This window comes from Petaurus breviceps, unplaced genomic scaffold (assembly GCF_028583685.1).
Source record: "Petaurus breviceps papuanus isolate PSGF00001 unplaced genomic scaffold, PetGlider_PUasm1.0 90556, whole genome shotgun sequence".
Lineage (NCBI taxonomy): Eukaryota > Metazoa > Chordata > Mammalia > Diprotodontia > Petauridae > Petaurus > Petaurus breviceps.
In genome coordinates this window covers 544,245-567,997 of record NW_027187273.1, presented here as the reverse complement: position 1 = coordinate 567,997, position 23,753 = coordinate 544,245, and the positions used below count along the sequence as shown (strand labels likewise).

Here is a 23,753-nt window from a genome sequence, read left to right as displayed (position 1 = left end):
GGCACTTGGTGGGGCGGCCAGGTAGCACAGCGAATAAGAGCACCGGCTCCAGTGTCAGGATGATCTGGTGATCAAATCTGGGCTCAGACACTTAGCACCCACCCAGAAACACCTGGCTGTGTAACCTTGAGCAAGTTACTTAACCCCAATTGCTTAGCGGCGGCCAGGTGGCTCAGTGAGTAAGAGCACCGGCTCCAGTGTCGGGATGACCTGGGGATCGAATCTGGGCTCAGATACTTATCACCACACCCAGAAATACCTGGCCATGTAACCTTGAGAAAGTTACTTAAATCCAGTTGCTTAAAAAAAAAAGCCACTTGGCACAATGCCTGGCACATAGTAAGTTCTATATAAATACTTTCTCCCAATTTACATGTCTTGCAGAATAGGTAAGCCACTTGTATAAGAAAACCTTTTGGGGCGGACAGGTAGCATAGCGAGTAAGATTACTGGCTCCAGTGTCGGGATAACCTGGGGATCGAATCCCGGGCTCAGACACTTAGCACCCACCCAGAAACACCTGACCGTGTAACCTTGAGCAAGTTACTTAACCCCAATTGCTTAGGGGTAGCCAGGTAGCTCAGTGAATAAGAGCACCGGCTCCAGTGTTGGGATGACCTGGGGATCAAATCTGGGCTCAGATACTTAGCACCACACCCAGAAATAACTGGCCATGTAACCTTGAGCAAGTTACTTGACCCCAATTGCTTTAAAAAAAAAAAAAAGAAAACCTTTTCTCCCATGTGTCCATCAGATACCCCAGAGCAGTTTAATTTCCTAATTTGGCAATCTAGGGACAGTTTGTTAATTTGCATGTTTGGGGTGTACTTCATGATAAGGCCTACAGGCTTCCCTATCTTTAGTTTAGTAACTCATCAATCCTTATTATGTGGCCTACTGCACTTAGTCTGATATAAAAGAACCAGCTATATGTGGTTTACATGCAACCTTTGGCTACACAAAATCTCTACAGAACTAGATTCTATGATGCATAGAAGTCACATGACTGTTTTAATTAATACTTAGTTTTTATAATTTTATTTATTTAGCCTTAGTTTTCAACATTCACTTTTTTATAAGGTTTTGAGTTCTAAATTTCTTCCTCCTCCCTCCTCTCTTTCCTCCCCAAGACAGCATGCAATCTGATATAGGCTATACATGTATAATCATATTAAACATATTTTTACATTAGTCACATTATGAAAGAAGAATCAGAACAAAACAGAAAAACAATGAGAAAGAAAAAAGAAACAAAAAACAGTATGCTTCAATCTGCACTCAGACTCCATAGCTCTTTCTCTGGTTGTAGATGTAGCATTTTCCATCATAAGTCTTTTGCAACTGTCTTAGATCATTGCATTGCTGAGAAGAGCTAAGACTATCAAAGCTGGTTTTCGAACAATGTTGCTGTTACTATTTACAATGCTCTCCTGATTCTGCTCACTTCAGTCAGCATCAGTTCAGGTAAATCTTTCCAGGTTTTTCTGAAATATGCCTGCTCATCATTTCTTATGGAACAATAGTATTCCATTACATTCACATACCACAATTTGTTCAGTGATTACCCTAGTGTAGCAGCAAGCACCCCAAGCGTCCTCAGGGTTTGCAGCTACCACAGGTTCTTGGATCTGCTTTGTTAAAGGAAAGCAACTCAAAATGGGTTAACAAGCTTACTTTAATCAGTCAGACCATATATCGTTTACCTTGTTCAGGGCAAAAAGGTCAGCACCCTGAACCTCAAAATATACAGGCATAATTATCAAGACAGAAACATCAAGTAGACAGATTTCCAAACTGTCCAACCATTACATCCATACCCAGTCAACATCTGGGTTTCCACATTCTGGGTTTTTCAAAGCCGGGGGACTCTCAACAACGGCTTCCCAGAATTCAGATCAAATCACAGAATACTTCTCAAAGTGAGTCCCAAGACAAAGCTACACATCAGGGCTTATATAACCTTCTCCTGGCTCAGAGAATGTAACAACCTTCTGGACCCACTGGCCAATCAAAAAGTGTCTACTGAAAAACAAGCCTCCCACCCCAGGTTTCAGGTGCACATTAGCCTAGGGGCAGGGAAGATCTTCAAAATTTACATTCGCATTACACCTAGTTGATGGACATCCCCATAATTTCCAATTCTTGGTCACCACAAAAAAAGCTCCCATAAATATTTTTGTACAAATGGATCTTTTCCCCTTCTTTATGATCTCTTTGGAATACAGACAGTATTGCTGGATCAGAGGGTATGCACAGTTTTATAGACCTTTGAGCACAGTTCCAAATTACTCTCCAGAATGGTTGGATCAATTCACAATTCCACTACCACCAGTACATTAGTGTTCTAATTTTCCCACATCTCCAATTTAATTAATAATTACTACAAATGTGGTTCTGGAGTCACCTATTCATTTCAACACAAACTATTAGGCACCTTGCATATGTAAGAAGTACAACTGTAATCAGACAAAAATGGAGCTTTCACACCTAAATGTGGCAGAATCAGCACCAAGGAATAGGTCGAAGTAATAAATTTTCTTTTAAAAATGTTTTGTTTGTATCTTTTTTTCTTTTTACATAACCTACATTCCCCCAATTTATTTCCCTCTCCCTTCTAAACTGCCATCTCTCATTAAAAAGAAAGAAGAGGTCAAAAACAAAAAAAGTTTAGTAAAACCAATAAATAAAACACATATGACACCTGGAGTATATTTCATGCCTAAAGTCACCCAGCACTGCAAAAAAGGTACATACTCAAGTATTTTTTGGAGCCAAGGTTGGTCAGTGTAATTTCAAAGGGTTCTCTTTTTTGTTACTGTTCTTCCCAAATATAGTCTTGCAATGCCTTTGTGTATACTGTTTTCTTGGTTCTACTTCACTTTTCATTTTTAGAAATTAAAATGTCATAGCATTATGAAAATAGTTTTAATCTTGAGGACCCCCGAAAGGGTCTCAGGGACTCCTGGGGTCCCTAAATGACACTTTGGTAACCACTGTTAGATCAATGAAGAAGCAGGAAGCAGAACTATGAATAGATACATAATAGTTAAAAGTGAGTTAAAGTAAAAACAGAAAGTCAAAGTTAGCCTTCCTTATCCATAGTGACTGAGGTAAAATGTTGAAAAGATAGTGTTGAAAGAAACTATTTAAGTTGGAAATAAGGTAACTGTGTTGCTTTAAAAATTGCTCCATCCTGTTTCTCTGTGTTTCTATCTAGTCAAAGGGAAACAGCCTGGAGCTGTGGAAAGAACACAAGACTTTGAGTCTCCTTGACTCTGCCAATAACTATGGGATTAAAACCAAATCATTACTTCTCTAGGCCTTACTTTCCATGTCCATAAAATAAGTAAGACTAGAGCATCTGTAAGTCTCTTCTCCATCTAAAACTCTATAATCCTAGGCATACTGATGTAGACAAGACCCTGGATTTACTCTCCCAATCCAAATATTCACTACTAGTAGATAGGTCCCCAAAGTGTGGCTGATTATATTTCTCCCTCATGGATAGGTTTCTTAGAATGCTGTTGGCTCAAATCCTTCAAACCCTCCAATATTAATTCCCAATCTCTCCAACATCACTTCTGTTGAAATTGCCAATTAATATCAATTAGCTTCTACAAAGGGATATTTACCAAGAAGATATGGCAAGAACAGAAGAACAAACATAACTCTGCTGAACTAGCAGCACATTCTGCCCTAAGCAAATGAGATCACATTAAAAAAATGTTTTAAAAAGCAGCTCTTAGCACAGTGCTTGACACAAACGAGACGCTATATAAATACTATTCCCTCCCTCCCCTCTACCAGCTAGATAATGCAGTAAAGAGAAGAGTGGTCTTGGACTGGCAGACCTGAGTTCAAATGTGACCTTGGACACTGAACAGCAGCTGTGTGACCCTGAGCAAATCACTTAACCTCTGTCTGCCTCAATTTCTTCCTAGGGATGATAACAGCACCCACCTTCCCCAGGGATGCTGCTGTCAGGATAAAATGAGGTTATATCTATAAAACATTTTGAAAACCTTAAGGCGTTGTATGAATGCTATTTTTTTGTTGTTATTATTAGTAACCACCTCGGTCTTTGGTGAGGGGATGCTTCTGGGAAAGTAATCACTTCATTTAACTTGAAAGGCATTGAACTGCTTAGGCTTCCAGGGCTCTGTCCCACCCCACCCCTTACAGAAAACTTTACTAAACTTCAATAACGTGGAGGACACGGGATTTAGTCTTTCTATTGGTCAGGGCAGGAGGTATAAAACGACTGGCGAACGCGTTTTCTGGAGATGCGGGCTAGAGGAGAGGGGCATCCCTTGCCTCTGCCTCCAGCGAAGCGGGGCAGGGGCACGAGGCGTGCACGGGTTCCGGGAAGGCCAATCCCGCTGACAGGCACAGGGGAACCCTTGGCACCCGCCACATGCAACAGATCTCGGTAGACGAAGAGGACACATTGAAAACGAACCCTGCAACAAAGCCCACTGAAATGGCATTGAGAGCAAACCCTCGCTCTTCTCCTCTTCCTCTACTCCAACCCCCACCTTCCCATCTGCCCTTTAAAGGAAAGCGTGGAATGGGGCTCATTTTGGAGACTCGTCTCCCCACTCCCTTATGTGGCCCGCCATGCAAGTGACAAATCCAGGGACCGCGGTTCGGGGGCCTGGAGGAGAAGGCGGAGCTCCAGCGCTAGATCCGGTCGCCTTTTCTCGGCTGTGGAGGGGGAGGAGGGGGTAGCATAAAGCGAAAAGCGGCTCGATTAGAGCCAATGGAACACTGCAAAGGGGGGCGTGACGCAGGGCCGGCGGCAGCGCCCGCCCTTTCGCCCACTCGCACCCTCCCAGTCACGCCCCCTTGTCGCGAAAAACTACAAGACCCAGAATGCCTTACCACCCCGGGCTGGGGCATCCCTCCCCTGACAGTCCCACCTTCTGGATAACGCCGCGCTGTCAGTGGCTCAACTTGTGGTGGGCGGTGCCAGTTCCAACCAATGGGCGGGCATCTCGATGCGGCGGCGGAAGCGGCGGCGCTAGGTTGAGAGGAGAGCTAGCCGCGGCCGCCGCGGCGGGTCTAGAGCCCCGGGGACTAAGACGCCTGAGAGGTGCCACCAGGAAAAGCAGAGAGAAAGACGGAGAGGACAGAACGGAGGAGCGGCGGCTCCACGCTTCGGACTCCAGGTAGTGGCGGGAGGAGGGGATCCGGGGAGGGGGCGGGGCAGCCCGGCCGGGCCAGGGTTGCGGCGTCCGCTCTGCCGAGGGTCCCCTGGGAAAGGTGGCCACGACGAAGCATAGTCGGCTTGCTCCTTCACCTGGTACCGCACCGCTTAGGAAGTTGTGGGGTCCTGTCAGTAGCCTGGGGTAGGGCGGTTAGTCCCGGCAGTTGAAGCTGCGAGGAGCTTCTGTCCCCGGCTTGGGGTGCCCCGCGGCAAGGAGGCGGGGCCTGGGCTTTGGGCCGACTGGCTCTGGGATGGAGGCTTTGACGGGCAGAAGACGGGGAGATTGGCCGGGCGGGGGGCGGTGGCGGAGGCAGTTTGGCTCACAGAGCAGTTTAAAGTGACTATCTACATCCGGGACCTGCGCCCGCCGCTTTCAGACCCAGGCAAAGGCGGGGCCTCCCTCCTCGCCCCCCCGACCCTTCTCATTGGACGAGCCATCTCTCCTCCTCTATTGGTCGCGGGGTCGTGAAATTTGGGTAGCCCTGCCAGAGCCCCTAGCTTGATTAGTCGAAGTTCTATGGGAGGGTGGGGCTAGGGCGCCGAGGCTGATGCTGGATTGGAGCCCGAGCCCGTGTGACGCCGTCGGCGCGGGGCCAATAGGCGGGCGGTGGGGAGGGGAGGGGCAGGTTCTTGGGGAGAAATCTGGAACCAGATCCTGAAGCTGCACTAGTTAACTGGGCTGTTTGCTGGGCCGGAGCCGGTGTCACGGGGACCGAAAGGCTGTATTGGCTATGGGGAGGGGGCCTTTCTGCTTCCCTCCCTGGTTCCTTTGTGAGTCCGCTTCCCGGGACTGGGGACTGATGGAAAAAAGAGTGGGCTGGGACTGGAAAGAGCCTCTGGGGAAGGGAGCTAGTTATCTTGGGGAGACCAGAATCTGCTCTTCGCTCCTTGGAAGAACCAGGCTGGAGGACCCCAGAGAAAGGAGGCGGGACAGCCCTGTCATCTCATCGCATCGATTGGTTTGGGTGGGGAAGGGGAACAGCTGAGCTTTTGGAATTAAAACTACTTGGAAACGGAAAGATTTTAGAATAGAGTTCCTTCATTAGAATAAGTGTGAGGGGGAGGAAAAAGGAAATCTTTAAATCGATGTCTTTGCAAACAGGCCGTTGACTGATCGCCTTTTGGTCAAATCTTGCTGTGAGGTGTCGGTGACTCTATACCTCTCTGCACCACGGAACCTTTCAGTGACATTGAGATATAAAATCACTTTCCTGTCAAGTTCGAACTTGCTAAAGGCTGGTTTTCTTAAAAACATACATTTCTTTGACCATAATGTGTACACTACCAAAGTGTGCTTTCTATGTATACACTTTTCTTTAAAGTAGAAAAATCCCCCAACTAGTTATGGTACCCTAGTGCAAATCCAAGTTACAAGAACTAAGATCATGGGTGTTGAGAGTTGTATTTTAGGTAGGATTTAATGGACAGAGTAAAATGTTTCTTGTTGGGAAGCCTGGATTTTATTCCCATTTCTCCCAGCTGAGTGACCCTGAATGGCCTAGCCTGTTAATTTTCTCAGATTATTCGAAGGAAGTGCTTTTTTCTTTTTTTGAGATGCCCTAACATCTTTGAATGAAGTTAAAATACAAAGTATGATTTAATAATTTCCTAGCAAAACCTTAAATGATTTGTTTTTGCTCTTATTTGCAAACTTGTAAAAATCTTTAAAGATAAGGCAGAATTCTTAATTGATTTATACATAATGAGGTGCCATGGGCCTTAGGAGTACTCCATAAAGTTTCAAGAATATCTATTTGTTGATTGTTAAACAACAAAAAAAAAATTATTGAAGAATGTCCCTCCTCACCCCAAAGCAGCTTTTATTGTTAGCTGAATTTTGGGCTATAAAGTCTATTGCAGAAATTCCTATGTCAAGCCAAAATATACCAAAAAGTCCTATATGTTGGCCAGTATAATTCTTACCTAAAAATTTAAAAATAATTGAAAAGAGTTAGCTAAAAGTATAGTTGACATAAAGCTGGGAGCAGTGCCATATCCACTGACTCCCAGGATGAACTCAAAAAGATCCTGGCAGGCTAAATGTAACATTTTATACTCAGGTCAAAAAATAAATGTTACCAGTACAAGATGAGGGAGATACAGCTAGGCTGGTTCATCTGAAAATGGTCTTGGGGGAGAAACTTAGTTTACTGCAAGCTTGACGTGAGATGATAGCATAATATGGATATCAAAAAAGCAAATTAGAGACATAGTATGTAAGAGCAGGGGACAAGAGCGCTGCTTTATTGTGCCCATATCAGGCCTCGTATAGAGTATTGCCATCATCAGTTCATGACACCACTTTCAGAAAGGACGTTTTTTAGCTAGAAATGATCTAGAGGAAGGCAATGAAATTATTTTATGAAAGACCTAATATCCTGCCATATGCACTTTTCTGGAACTGAAGATGTTTTTCTTGAAGAAGAAATTACTTATGAAGGACATGATCATTATAGCTTCAAGTATTTGAAAGACTGACCTGTAGAAAAGGCAATAGACTTCTTTTGCTTTGGTCCAGAATTCTGAATTAGAAATAGTGAGTAGAAATTGCAAAGAAGCAGATTTAAATTTGATTTTTAAAAAAACGATACAAACTATATCAAAAAGTAGATGGTTACCTCTAGAGGAAGTGGGATACCTCTCTGGAGGGTTTCAGGCAAAAGCTGGATGACCATTTGTTGAATATGTTGTGGAAGGGATTCTTGTTTAAGTTGAGGTTGGATTAGATGAGCTCTGAGTTCCCTTCTAACACTGAGATCTGTGATTCTGCATTGTAATTATTGGAAAAAGTAAGAAGTAGTAGTAAAAATGTTAAAATTATAATTTTGACATTTAAAAAACTTTTTTTTTTGGCATGGGGAAATGTCTGAGAATAATTTCTGAATACTTCCTGGAGAATTTTAAAATAAAGTATTTTTTCAAACATGCCCCAGGATAGGTCCTTTAGATCCTTTTGTGATGGAAAAATGTTACTCTGATTTGATGAAAGATAAGTCATAAAGTTAGCTATGGGCAGCTAGGTGGCTCAGTGAATAGAGCACTAGACCTGGAGTCAGGGAGACCTGAGTTCAAATCCAGCATCAGACACTTAGTAACTTGTGTGACCTTGGGCAAGCAACTCAACCCTGTTTGCCTTAGTTTCCTCATCTGTAAAATGAGCTGGAGAAGGAAATGGCAAACCACTCCAGTATCTTTGCCAAGAAAACCCCAGATAGGGTTGTGAAGAGTTAGAACGACTGAACCACAATACTAGTAGATGGACTAGAGCAATTTGTTAGCATTTTTCTACTTGGTTGTAGGAATTCAGGTAGCATTTCCTATTTGAAAATTACTTAGTTTTTCAGCCGATATTTTGTCTAGTTGAGATAAATTATTTAGTTATTCTAACCATTAAGGAATGCCATTTTAAGGTTTAAGCTTAGTGGTATCAACTGTAGAAATGTGTAACATCCTGCATCTCAAGATCGGATTGTAAACAGTTTGAATGTATTTTGCAGGTGAAAATGAGTTCTCAACAGTTTCCTCGTTCAGGAGCCCCTTCTGCAGGGCTAGGCCAAGCTCCCTCACAAATTTCCAACAGTGCATCTACAGGGCTGATAAACCCAACAGCTACAGGTAAGGTGTTCTTAAGTGTTCTCCTATTTGCCTAAATAAGCTTGCCAGTTTCAGTGTTCAAAATTAGGCAAATTCTACAGCTAGGTGATGCTAGTGCATGGAGTGTGGCCAGGAAGGCCTGAGTTTGAATCTGGTCTCAGACACTTACTATGTGACCTTGGGCAAATCACTTGACCTATATGTGCCTCAGTTTCCTCATTTGTAAAATGGGAATAATCATAATACCTCTCAGGGTCATTTCAAAGATCAAATGAGGTAACATTTAAAGCACTTTGCAAAAGCACTATAGAAATGCTATCATCATCTTCATTATTATGTCATTTGTAATTAATTGAAATAAGTAAAATTTATAAGCCTGCAACTAAAATGTAATTCCATAAATGTTTATGGAGTGATTACTGTGTGCCAGATGGGAAGCATAATGGTATAATAAAGAGCCAGCTTTGGGCCAGTGGGTTCAAGTCCTCCTTTTGACACTCGTGGGCTGTGTGACCATGTACCATTTAACTTCTCAGTGCCCCAGGCAACACTCTAAAAGTCAGAGAACAGGTGCTAATCTTTTTCCGTGGAGCTAATATTTGATATTTTCCATACACTATTAAAATCCTAAGTCAGTTCAAAAAGTAAAATGAACCAGGGATATATCCCCTAAGGATACAAAGACAAAACAGTCCCTACCCTCATGGAACTTACATTCTGCTGTGGGGGTACAACATGTCCACAAAAAGGTATTGGAAAGGAAAATTTAGGGGAGAGAGAGAGAACACTTACAGCTGGGAGAGGTAGGGAGGAATCTAGTAGGGTTTCATTGAGGTGGTAGTGCCTGAGCTGACCCTTGGTAGAAAACAAAACTTTGTTCCATCTCTGTTTTATCTCTTCCTTTCATGCATCTTTGATAGACATGAAGAAAATTGAGTAGTTTTCAGGTTTTTCAAGCCTGAAAAAATTCAGCATATTTGGTGCCTGCCATATGCTAGGCATTTTAGAAGGTAACATTTCTAAGATAAAGTCACCCTTTCTAGAAGCTTGCACTCTGGCAGGGGAAAGGTGACATTAACTGTAACACAAGACAATACAGGTAGTCTCTCAACTTCTAGGAATTCTAGACATTTGCCTAAAAGTAACTTATTTAGAATTCAAGAAATATTTTCTAATATTAGTAGTGTTAAGCTGTCAGGACAGCATGGTCATTGCTACCAACTCCCTGATAAAGAGTTGATGGACGAGGTGAATTGAGATAACTGTTTTTGGAAGTGGGTAATTCCAGGATTTATATTGCTTACAAGAGTTTTGTTTTCCTTTCTTTTTTTAATTGGGGGGAGGGGGTGTATATAGAAAAGAGATTTTTGTTCATTGAAAAAAATTTGTCATCCTGCAAAAGCCTATTTAACCTATAATAAGTGTGTTCTATAGAAGTGTTTTAATAGTAATGTAAGATGTAGCCAACATGTGTTATAGTGTTGTGTTGGATTCATAATTCCACATGGAAGTGCCAGGAATTTATCTGGTGAATCTTGAGTGATGGGATTGTGGACCTCTTGCTCCTTCTTCACCCATCTCCCCACCTACCACGCATGGGAATAAGGGCATCCTTCAACTCCAAGCTGCTGGTAAAGGTTCTCATGGCCTGAGGCAGAAGCTCTATCAGGGGGACATGGAAGATTAGTAGTAAAGAAAAAGGACAGTGGCTCTATGAGATGGTTAAGTGAAAGGTACAGAACCTCTGGCCATAAGAGACCTTTAGAATCCTTGTTAATCTAGAATGACTCATTGTCACCTTGGTTCTTTTATTCTGAGCAGCCCGGGGATTGGCCCATCTGCTTCCTTTTTCCTACTCCTCCTTTGGCCTGCTGGGGAATAGCACTCCTTTATTCTACTAGTCATGAAGTGTGTGCATAACCTTTCTGAGACATTAGACCTCCTAGAGAAAGACTTGTTTCAAGTACATGATAATAGAAGTATGAAAGTTCACTATGAAAGAAATTTTAGAGGGAATGTAATTATAACAACAGCAAAACAAACATGTACAGCTGTTTGTAAAGTCCTTTATACATCTTAGCTAATTTGATTTTTATCCTCACAACAATGTTAGGATAGGTACTATTATCCCCATTTTATAGATGAAAAAACTGAGGCAGAGGGAAGCCAAGTGACTTGCCCAGAGTCACATGGTTTGCAGGATTTGAACTCACACCTTCCTGATTCCCAAGCCTAGCACTCTATTGACTCTACCACCTATCTGCCTTAAAAATCTCAACACCTTTATCTGTAGTCCAGATGCTTTACAGGTGAAAAAACAGGCCCAGGGAGTGGAAGAGACAGGTCATTTAACTAGTTAATAAACTTAGGACTAGAATCAAGGCCTCCTTATTCCTAGATGAGTGTTCTCTCTACTGTTCCCTGCTGTTTCACCAGTGAATGGCATGTCTTAACGTTATTCAAAGGACTGAAATAAGATTCATTGACACGACAGGAGAAGAGTTAAGACTCACTTCTCTGGGCATTACATCACAAGAATGAGAAGAGGCATTCCTGAGTTGGAGTATGAAGTGCACCACGAATTGATGGGATAGAGTTTGGAAATGCTTCCTGTGAGATTTTAGGATTAGGTAACCACAGTAAAAATGGAAAAAATTGTCTATAGAGAGTTTACCCACCTCTCTTCTGGACTTGGAATTGGAGTCAGGTAAAAAGGCCAAGAGTGAAGAAGAATATGAGGTAGCATGTGGGTCTGCAGTGGTAAGGGGACTGGAAAGAGGAGGTAAGTCCCAACAGAAGGTGAGAAAATCTTTGTGGGCACTCACCTAGCTCAACCATCTTGGGAGGTTGGTTTTGTATACGTGTTGTATCAGGCCTGATTCAGACTAGTCTGGTGCTTCAAGTGGTGATCAGAACAAAATGGGCCCCTCATAGACCATGTAACAGTTAATAAAAGAAGGTTTACTTTGCCATAGAATTGGAAAAATAGCAAGCATATTCTGTGGGTTCTGGTAGATGCATCCCTCTTCCCTACCCTCCAAGGAATCACATCTGGTAAGCAGAGTATGATAACTGTAACACACAGCTTTGGTCTATGTGCAGCTGAAGGTCTCTGCCTTTTGGTGGTCTGACCTTTTAGACCCTAGACAACCAGAACGCTGCATCTTAACCGTCTAGACTGCTCAAATTACCTGCCTTTTAGGGAAAAAGTTCTATCTGGAAGATATTTCTTCTGCACCAGTACAGTCTGGCCTCTTGAGTTAAAGTCTGCCTATGTGTGGTGAATGTCTTACAAGAAGTATAACTATTGAGTGTTATAGGAGTCATATAAGAAAGAGAAGGATTCCTTGGCAAAGTTCCCTTCTAAATAGGATCCAGTTCTACCATCTCCTTTCTCTGAAGTGGTATCTTCTCCACCACTTGGGTTCCACGTGAAAGCAGAGCAGGTAGTGGCATCACCAGCTAGACTAGGATACACCTTTCTTCCCATGGGGAGATGTCTCTTTTGTTGCCAGTCATACTATTTCATGTGGAACTAGGGCTTTCATGGGAGGTAAATCCTAAAACTTACTGCTTTTAGAAAATTAGTAGATGGAAATAGCCGCTGCTTCCTAAACCTGGACTCCTATCTATCTATCTAGTCCATTGCTTTTTTGGGACATTTTTCATGCTAACTTGGAAGTGATTGCTTAATGTTTGATCACCAACCAAGGAATACTACGAGCCATTGCATACCTTCCCCATTTAGAGGGAATCTTGTCTACAAAATGATGTAGACAAATTGCAGAAATCACAGAGACCATTTCTTTAAGTATATTTATGTGAATTAATTTCTTCCTAGATGTTTATCCATAGAATGAATGGCATATGCTATAGGAAATTACAAATATCCATAGAGAAGATACTTGCACATAGTGTAAAAACTGACAAAGTCCTTATTATAAAGATGGTTTTTGCTATGTTGACCCTAAAGTCTTTGGAGTAAGCTATGCTTCAAAGAACACAGCTTAACAAAGATCTGAGTGCCTGCTGTGAACAGAGTACGAGGACAGGTGCAATACAAGTTTTCTAGTTAGCAATAATACACATATTGGCGAGCCTCCCTTTTCTTTACACAGTGAGGGCATTAGAGGCAATGTTTTACCTGGTAGAAACCTGTTTTTGCCCTATAAGGGGTAAATTGGCCTTGTTACTTGTAGTATACATACCTAAAGGTAAGATTCTGTTTATTCTTCAAGTTACTACTTAAAACAAATGGGTTTCCAGAGAAGCAAGACAGTTACACGTCTTATCTCTTAGTAGACCCACTCAGCTTTCCAAACTTAACAAGATTTCAGATATTTAATAAGTTTACATTTATATATATACACATATACACACACACACATATGCACATATATACTTGTATATATGTGTATATAAAACTTTATGGTCAAATGAACACTTCTGCATGTGTTTTCTCATTTGATACTAAGTCTCTGAAATGAGCACAGCCGTGGTTATCTCCATCTTGGAGATAGATAAACTGAGGCTTGTTCTTTGCCCCAGGTGTTAACAATTTGATTCCGAAACACATACATAGTAATTAAACCAACACTTGTTAAATGAGTACAAAGTACTCATTTGAGAATACATGTTTTAGAGGCTGGAAGTATAATGATGAATAAGCCGCACTCCTTCCTTGAAAGACTTTATCATCTAGAAGGGACACTAGTATTGAAGCAGAAACTTTTAAAAAAAGGTCGTGATCTCAGTGCGTTGAGACGGGCAGAGGGATAGCCCGACCATGCTCTTCTTCCCTTGTCAGACAGCATAAGGAAGTATTGTTTTCATTTCTGGAAACACATTTTGCAAAAGACACTTGACCAGGGGATGGAAACCAGTATGATGAGCGGCCTCTAGAACATGTCATACCATATTTAAGATTGGTTGAAGGAACTGGAACTCTATAACCTGAAGAAAAGTCACAAAAAGAACATAATAGAAGTCCCTAAATATTTGAAAAGATACATGAGAAGAAGGATTAGATTTGTTCTCTTTGGTCCCAGAGTGCAAAACCAGGAGCAGTAGATACAAGTTGGAGAGGTAAATTGAGGTTCTTTATAAGAAAAAAACCTTTCTAACAAATGATGTTTTTCAAAAGTGAATGAATTTCTGCTGGGGAATAGTTAAGGAAACTGTGGCACATGAATGCAGTGGAATATTACTGCATTGTAAGAAACAATATGATGAATTAAGAGAAGCATTTATGGGGGCAGCCAGGTAGCACAGCAAGTAAGAGCACCGGCTCCAGTGTCGGGATGACCTGGGGGATCAAATCTGGGCTCAGACACTTATCATCCCCCCAGAAACACCTGGCTATGTAACCTTGAGCAAGTTACTTAACCCCAATTGCTTAGGGATGGCCAGGTAGCACAGCGAGTAAGAGCACTGGCTCCAGTGTCAGGACGACCTGGGGCATCAAATCCGGGCTCAGACACTTATCATCCCCCCAGAAACACCTGGCTATGTAACCTTGAGCAAGTTACTTAACCCCAATTGCTTTAAAAAAAAAAAAAAGAGAAGCGTTTATGACATATATGAACTGATACAGAGAAGTAGGCAGAATCAGGAAAACAGTTTAAGCAGTAACTACAGCTATATATGTGAAAGCAACAACTAAGCAAAGTGAATGCTTTGAAATTATAATGACCAAAATTGGCCCCAAAGAAGAGATATAGGGATGCATTTTCTTCCCCTTTTTTGCAGACATGGGGGACTGTAAGTGTTGGAGCACTGCTTAAAATGTTGATCTTCTTGCTATGATGCCTAGTTTTACAAAAAAAAATTTTTTAATTCTTTGTTTTAAGCTATAACTCTCTGGGAGGGAGAAAGGAAAGGGAGAGCAACATATTGGGAAACATGAGTGATATAAAATGAAAGATGTTTTTAAAAGTTGTTTTTTTTTAACAAAAGAAGCAAATAGGCTGCCTTGGGAGAAGGTGTTTTCCTACTCATTAGAGCTCTTCATGTACAGTGGAGACTACGTTACTCATTCAGGGATTTTCACTCCTGTTAAAGATACACAGCAGTACAGATGGCCTCTGAGGTTTTGGTTACCCACCCTCTTTGTGACTATCTGAGCTGTATTCTTTATCGCTGTATGATATATACACAAAAGAGGTCAAAACAAAAGTCTGGGGTTAACTGGAAACCAGGACTCGTGACTCACTTACGGTGTATGAAGCACCCTTTCCACTATGCCACGTTGCCTTTCCACGACTTGGCTCTGCCCTTGAATAAGTCTCCTGACTTCTCTTGGGTTCCCTTTTAGTTAAACGGGAAAAAATAAACTTAACCTCAAAGAGGTGTTCAGTTCCACTAGTGATTATTAATTTCCTCCTCCGTGTTAGGTTCTGCAGACGAAGTATGGCCTCATGGATTCTAGTAGATTCAAGGGGCAGTCGATGGAGTGTCAAAGAACTTAGCCGAAAATGCTTTTCTCTGCATTTGTTCTGTGTGTGTGTGTTTTTCCTTCCAAACGATGTGGAAGGCAGGCTAGTATAGGTTGAGGTCAGTGGAGTCATTCTGTGGATGTAACTTCTTTATCAGTGTAGTAATTGGCAACTGCACTTAAGAGATCTGGAGAAAAAAAATGTTTTCATCATGAGAGGTTTAAGAAAGCGAAACATATAAAGGCATGAGAAATGTGATCTCACCAAGACAGACTTTCCCTCCAATAATGCAAATCCTAATACTTCTGTCTCTACATGCCCTGTATAATTCTTGTCCGTTTTCCTGCCATATGTTTTCCACAGGTCCGCTCAATGTGGACTTTAAATCAGCAGTCTGTGGCTCCTCCTAAGTGACTTAGACGCCTTCCTGTTTTGCTCCTACAGTTCTTTAACATCCTGTGACTTCTTCTTTGCCATCTCTTACACCCACCATGTTTCTTTCCATTATTCTTTGGGTGGTCCTCCATTTCTGCTCTTTAAAGGCTTTGCATAAAATGCTAGATTCAGAACTATAATCACAATACTATCACTGGCCTCTATGTCGTAAAATTAGGGTATGACAGAAACGAAGAGAAATTTTATTAATATCGAATGTCTCCTTTCCCTGCCAATATTATAGTAGTAGGCTTGTGGAAGATAGGAAGAAAGATAACATGCGGTTCTCCAGGAATTTATAGTTTGAGGAGATATGTCTAGTAGCTCCCTAAAAGGCTTATCATTATAAGTACCAAGTGAGCGTTAGAGAAGATAAGTACAAAAAGGCTGATGAGCATCACCTAGATCTTTCATCAGACACTTTCATTACATTTCTGTTCCATCAGAAATACATATTGGATACGTATAAGAATGCATGGTTGACTAGATGACTTCAAAGCAATAGGTGACATTTCTGTCACGTTATAAGAATAAAAGAAGACTTTACAAACCTTGTTTTATTTAATCCGTATAGCAGCCATGTAAGGTAAAAATTTTTTGTTTCTTTCGTGAGTAAATTTCAGATCAGTTTCTAATCTGTACAGATTACTTGGGGACACCAAGAGTTTGAGGAATTTGCCCAAAGATACACAATCATTATGGGTCAGAAGTAGGATTTAAATTCATGTCCCTCCAACAGTTGTTTCATCATGCTAGTCTTCTAGCTTTTCTTAACTTTCTATAAATTTCTCTAAACCATTCTAGAACTTAGCTGTTTTTCAGTTTTTCTCATTTCTTTGAGGGTGGTAACAAGCAAGTTTCATAAGTTTGTAAAAACTTTTGTTTCTTCCTACACATACTTTCAAGATTCCAGCTCAAATACAGCCACTTTTGCCACTGTTTATCACTTCCTACTGAAGTGATTTCTTCCTTCTCAGTGGATATATTAAGTGGTAAGGAGACAATCATTACCTTCCAGAAGTTTACATTTTAATATGGGAGAAAACATAGCTAAGAGAATGCTGACTTAGGAAGTGTGTTTTGGTCTAGAGCAGGGATGGGGAACCTGTAGCCTCGAGGCCGCATGTGGCCCTCTAGGTCCTAAAGTACAGCCCTCTGAATCTAAACTTCACCGAAAAAATCCCTTTAATAAAAAAATTTGATCTGTAAAGCTCGGACTCAGTCAAAAACACACCCAAGGACCTAGAAGGTTACATGTGGCCTCAAGGCTACAGGTTCCCCACCCCTGGTCTAGAAAGTCACAAGTGCAAATCTTAGGTCACTAACTAAATTATAAACTTTTAAAAGTTTTTCTTTTTTTATTCTGAATTTAACACCAAGTAAAATAAGTACTTATACAAAATAAATAGATTATATATGAAACTGTGAATCTCTGTGTACAGCTTGCTTTTCTTTTAAGCATATAACATGTAACTTTCAAAATTGCCCTGCCTGTCTGTTTTCTTTTGTTTTTTTCTATGAATATAAAAAATGCTTCAAAGGCTTTTTTTCTTATTCATTGGTCCCCTTCTCCTCCCATTAGAAAAAGAAAACCAAAACGAATATAACAAATATGCATAATCGAGCAAAATAAATTTCTGCATTATCCATGTCCAAAAATATATATAATGTATATATATATATATGTATGTGTATATACACACACACACGTACACACATATATGTCTTGTTCAATCCTCTAGTCCTTTATCTCTCTGCCAGGACATGTACATTAGTTATTATGGAGTTGTATGGTTAGTTAGTCAATGATACATTGATCAGAGTTCTTAAGTCTTTCAAAGTTGTTTGTTTTTACAATGTTGTTATTGTGTCAGTTTATATGTCTTCACAAGTTTCTCTGCAAATCTTTCTTCATTTCTTATGAAGCAGTAATATTCCATTACATTTTAAAAGTTACAACGTTCTTGAGGACAATAAATGTGGTTTGTAGGTTTTTATATCTCCCATAGCACGTGTGTAGTAAGCATTTAATAATATTTGTTAAATGACAATGTTCTAAAACTACATTTTTTTAAGAGTTTCAGGGCATTTTCCTTTTTTCTAAGATAAGGGAATTTGTCAAATGTATCTACATTTACCTTGCCTATAGACTGCGTAATCAACATGTATCTTTTGTATTAAAAGATTGAAATTTTTACTCCATCTGTATATGGAAATTTATATCCTTGTTTTCTTTTTGTTTCCCTTCTCTGTATGTTTTTCAGCTCCATTGTATTTTTTTAATATCATATCTTTGAGATATTACAGTATAGTGTAGTGATTAAAGTACTAGACTTGAATCAGAAAAATCTGTTTTAGCACTTACTAGCTGTGCAACCCTAGGTAAGTCATATCAACCTCAGTTAACTCATCTGTAAAATGGATGTAATAACACCTGCCTCACAGGATTGTTGTAAGGATAAAATCAAATGAGATGTTGTGAGTAAAATATTTATAAATCACTTAAGATTAGCTATTATAGTATGTGTGGTTACTAGTGGATTTGAACATAAGGAGGATACTTGGCTTTATAATACTTGATGTAGGCATTATTTCGCCATAATTGGATAAAAGACGTAAAATAGTAAAATATAAAAACTCTGCCTAAGAGAATTAAAGAATAAAAGTAAGAAAATATTAAGGAAGGCCTGCCTTAAGAGAATCAGTTTCTCATCCTGTCAAATAGCTTTTGTGTAATTTATAGCATTTTTATTTTTCTACAATAATTTTGGAGCTCTTCATGAATATAACAGATTATACATTCAGACTTAACGTTTATGTCCTGCATGAGAGTATCCTGGTTTCTTATTTTATATATAGACTAAGAGATTTGTTATTGGTGCTGTTTTTTTAATATTTAATTTTTTTAATGTTGTATTTGTTTTATTTTTAAGTCATTGTTGGCTATAGAACACGTAAACATGCATGCACTCTGAATCCTCCTTTGTAACTAAAAAAGGGGAGCAAAACTGATCTGTAGAGTGACTCCCGTGTTAGTGGATACACATGATTTGTCTCCTTGAATCCCTTACATCCCCACTCATGGGGGAAGAAGAGGTGTTTCGTTATCTGTTCTCTGGATCTAAAGGTAGTCATTAAAACAACTCAGAATTTATCTTCCTTTTACTATTCTTAATGTTTACATTAATGATTGTGTATGTTACAGAAATTCTTCTTTTAAATATGTTTTATTTATGCCTTTTGCTTTTACATTGTACTCATTTTTTACATACCTGTCAATATTGAACATTACTGTAGTGGCCTTTAAACCAGGAAGCCATTTCTCTAATAGTTTCCCATAATTTATATTGTGAAATATTTCCCAAGTAACAAATTCCTATGACGTAAAAATTTTAAACTAGGCAAAACTGAAAAATATAAGGGTGGTGTCCTATTAAGTTGTGATTAGAGTGAAACAGGCACATTTCCATGCACTTTAGGTTCATTGAAGAACTGATCTACTTGGCAGTCCTCAAACCTAATTGGAATTACATGACAGTGTTCATTGATTTGTAGAAAATGTAATGTGATGCTAGACAAAACTAATTTTAACCTTTAATGTCTTTAGTAGTTAACGATGAATCTAATCGAGATTCAGAAATCACTCCCAGGGAGCACCTGGGCTCCAGTGGTTCTCTACAGTCTCGTGAAGAAAAGCAAGAGCCAGTTGTGGTGCGACCTTATCCACAGGTCCAAATGTTGCCTCCCCACCACGCAGTGCCCTCTGGGGCTCCGGTCACCGTCACAGCCCCACCAGCAGCACATCTGACTCCAGCAGTACCACTTTCATTTTCAGAGGGACTTATGAAGGTAATTTAAAGGAAAGATTCAAATTTCGTGACAAGAAAACAGACCTATAATTTTTAGCAACCTCCCAGATGTTGTTAGATATGTGGCCTCATGATCATCTCCAACTTTTTGTGATTATTCTGCAGTTTTCAGGGGTGTGTGTGTGTGAGCGTGTGTGCGTGCGCACATGTGCATGCATGCATGCACATACACTGCTTGGCAATTGAACAACTATAGGTTTTTACCAGATGTTTCCCATGATTGATTTTGAAGTTAATTTCATTCTCTTAATTTCTTAATCTGATAGCCTTTTATCATGTCCTCATCTTTCTTGACCCTGGCCATTATTTGAAACTGTTGCCCATCTTCTCCTCCTGCATGCTTTCTCTCCTCGAGGTCTTTGTGACACTTAACTCTCTTGGTTCTCCTATTATCTCAGTTTCCTTTGCTAGTTCATCATCCACATAACACCCTTTTTTTTTTTTAAGCAATCGGGGTTAAGTAACTTGCTCAAGGTTACACGGCCAGTTATTTCTGGGTGTGGTGCTGAGTATCTGAGCCCGGATTTGATCCAGGTCATCCCGACACTGGAGCCGGTGCTCTTAGTTGCTGAGCCACCTGGCCGCCCCTAAGCAATTGGGGTTAAGTAACTTGCTCAAAGTTACACGGCCAGGTGTTTCTGGGTGGGTGCTAAGTGTCTGAGCCTGGGATTCGATCTCCAGGTCAGTCTGACACTGGAGCCGGTGCTCTTACTCGCTGTGCTACCTGGCTGCCCAACACATAACACCCTTTAACTGTGGCTATATTCAGGCTTCTGTCCTGGGCCATCTTGTCTATACATATTCTCAATCAGTCAGTTATCATTTATTAAGGATTTACTGTGTGCCACATATACAAAGCACTGGGGAGACAAAGAAAGGAAAATCACAGCTGTCCCTGCCCTCAAGAAGTGTACATTCTAATGGGGATATTATATAAAGAATTATGTACATATAAGACATAAACAGAATGGATGGAAGGTCATCTAGAGGAGAGGCACTTGCAACCCTCAGTAGTTGGAGGAGATGGGACGGCCTTCTCTAGGAGGTGGGCTTTGAGCTGAACCTTGTATAAGGCCAGGAAAGCTAAGAGACAGGAGGAAAAACATTCCAAGGATAGGAGACAGCCAGTATAGAGGCCGAGATGGGACATATAATATCATGTTCAGGGAACAGCAAGGAGTCCAGTGTCGCTGGATTGAAAATATAGAGAGAGGAGTTAGGTGTAAAAAGACTAGAAAGGTGGGAAGGGGGCAGGTTGCTCTGGGCTTTAGGTGCTAAGCAGAGAGAACCCTATACTTGATCTTGAGAACAGTAGGGAGCCACTGAGCCCTGCAGGGGGTGGGTGTATGGCATAGACATACCAACTTTTTAGGAAAATCCCCCTGGCAGCTGATTGGAGAGTGGACTGGAGTGGCAGAAACTTGAGCCAGTTTTAGACTAATTAGAAAGTTATTGCAGTTGTCCAGGCAAGAGGTGATCAAAGTCAGTACTGTGGTGGTAACTATGGGGGTAGAGAAAGGGGACGTTAGTTCTGGTAGACCTAGCTTAGACCGGTGTCAATTAGTTTAGGTTCAATGTAAGAAGAATAAGACACTTGTAGGTTATTCAGCAGTTAACAAAAGGAGATTTACTAAAGCCATAGCAGAAGAAAGCTATCCAACAAGGACAGACATTGAGGACATCCTGAATTTATTCAGTGGAGCCAAATTCCTTTGCCTAAGTGCCCATCGTGGTATGCTCTGCAGCTTCTTGTGGCTGTTTTGTATTCAGGAAACCAGAAAGTGCTGTCAGAAGCCTAGACCTTTGGTCCCCTGAGCCAGTCAAATCTCAAGGATGATTTTAATATTTTTTTTTTAAGGAAAAACAAGTGTAATTTTTCATGGGAGAAGGGGTTAGGATATTGCTCCCATTTCTGAGAGATGCTATAAAGGTAAAAATGGCAAGATTTAACAATAGATGAAATATGTGGAAGGATTTCAAGTGAGCAGCTGAAGATAACACCAAGGTTATGAACCTTGTCACTGGGAGGATGGTGGTATCCTCAATAATAATATCAAAGTTAGGAGGACTTTGGCAGGAAGAGTTGTCTTTGGATATTTCTGGGTTTGAGATGCTAAAAGGACATCTAATTTAAGATATCCAAAGTGGGCCTGGAGTACAGGAGAGTCAAGTCAGTAAGCATTTATTAAATACCTGTTATATATACTAGTCACTGCGCTAAGTGCTGGGGGTTCAAAGAAAGGCAAAAATATATTCCCTGCCCTCAAGGAATTCACAACCTAGTGGGGGAAGCAAAATGAAAACATCTGTGTACATTCAAGATGCAGACATGGTACATTGGAGATAATTTCAGAGAGGTTAAAAACTGGGAAAGCCTTGCAAAAGGTAAAACTTGAGCTAAGACTTGAAGGAAGCCAGGAGATGGAGGTATAGAGGGATGAGAAAGCGAGAAGAGCTTTAAGAAAAAGAGAGGAAAATGTTTTGGAATAGTCTGGTGAGTGGGATAGGGAGTTGTTTAAAAAGCTATAGATAGATTTGGCTTGCTACAGTGAGAGTCTAGTCGAGATGATGTTAATATAAATTTGTAATGGACCATATTAGCACAGTTTTGTGACTTTTCCCGGCTACGTTCAGCAGCACATAAATAGAAGTGAAGGAGATAGATCATGGAAATAATCCACAGTGTAATTTGCATTAGGAAAAGACAGCAAGGGAGTCAAGAGTAGAGGTCTGTTGTTGTTCAGTCATGTCAGAATCTCCATGACGCCATTTGGGGTTTTCTTGGCAGAGATACTGGAATAGTTGGCCATTTCCTTCTCTGAATCATTTTACAGATGAGGAAACTGAGGCAAACAGGGTTAAGTGACTTGCTCAGGGTCACACAGCTAGTAAGTGTCTGATGCCAGATTTGAACTCAGGAAGATGGGTCTTCCTGATTCTAGGCTCTGCGCTATACCCACTGTACCACCTAGCTGCCTTGATAGTGCAGAATTACCCAGTTCACCAAAGGGTCAAGATTGGGGAGGGAGAAGAGGGTAACCACTATAGGATTGATGTCCTGAGAAAGAACTAAGGGGTGAAGGAAATTGAGATCATGGTGGAACTGAAGAACAGGTTAGAGGTTATGATGCAAAGGAAAGATGGGACAATAAAAGTTTATGATCAGAAAAGGGAGTTTAGAAGTCATAAACATAGAAATAGAACAACTATGAGTGATGACAAGATGAAGGGTTGACCAGTTGACCATCTCTGTGAGTAGTTTAGGTGGGACATAGGAGGTCATAGGAATTGAGTAGTGATAATAATAGCTAGTATTTATTTAGTGCTTTAAGGTTTGACCAGCACTTTATAATTATCTCATTTTGTATTCACAGCAACTCTGGGAAATAGGTGCTGTTATCCCTATTTTACAGATGTGGAAACTGAGGCTTAGATTATATGACTTATGCAGGTCACCCAACTTGTAAGTGTCAAAAGCTGGGTTTGAACTCAGGTTTTCCGGACTCCAGATCTATAACTCTTTCCACAGCACTTTCTTCTATCTGCTTTTGGTAGAAAAAAGAACTTGGAGGTTAAGTATTTGAGGGAGCAAATTTCTTACTTGGTGATCTTAACAGCTACTGTGGGTTTATCCTCTCTGCAGTTTTAGTCATTCTGTGGAATTCTAGTTGCTCATCTCCAGTTGCCTATTAGACACATTTCAAACTAGGTATTTCAGAGACATCTTAAATTCTGCAAGTGCAAAATAGAACCTTTCCCTTAAAATCTTACCCTTCCACAATTTGTCTATTTCTGTTAAAGATACCATATTCTTCTACTCATCCAAGTTCATTCTGTTGGCGACATGTTCATCTCTTCACTCACTCCCCTTATCCAGTCAGTTGCTAGATCTCATTATTTTCTATCTCTTCGATATTTTTTCATCTATCCTCTCCTCTTCACCAAGCAGCTACCACCATATTTCAGGCCCTCATCAATTCTTGCCCAGATTGTGATCATTTTCTCATTATTATTCCTCAGATCTCTTTTCCTCCTCTCCGGCCTTTGCAGAATGGCCAAAGGCATTTTCTTAAAGCACGGGTCTGATCCGATCCCTTACTCAAAAAATTCTAGTGGCCCCCAGTTACATATAAGATAAAATATAAAGTCTTTGGCCATTGAAGCTCTTCACAGCTTGGCCCCATCCCGTTTCTTCAGCCTTCTTGTAGATTATTC

At 40.7% G+C, this 23,753-nt stretch overlaps 1 protein-coding gene across 9 annotated transcripts in view; it reads left to right on the top strand.

Annotated features, from left to right (window-relative positions):
• The first annotated feature begins 4,963 nt into the window (after positions 1-4,963).
• SAP130 (Sin3A associated protein 130) overlaps positions 4,964-23,753 on the top strand; it is a 58,127-nt gene continuing 39,337 nt past the window's right edge. For 3 of the 9 annotated variants that reach the window (XM_069063342.1, XM_069063341.1, XM_069063340.1), the window contains exons 1-3: positions 4,965-5,168; positions 8,704-8,821; positions 19,277-19,518. In XM_069063342.1, the coding sequence (XP_068919443.1) occupies positions 8,710-8,821; positions 19,277-19,518 (354 nt within the window). In that variant the 5' untranslated portion in view covers positions 4,965-5,168; positions 8,704-8,709. Of the gene's footprint in view, positions 5,169-5,832; positions 5,978-8,703; positions 8,822-19,276; positions 19,519-23,753 lie in introns of those variants that run through there. The other 6 variants (XM_069063346.1, XM_069063345.1, XM_069063349.1 and 3 more) reach the window with 4 other exon arrangements.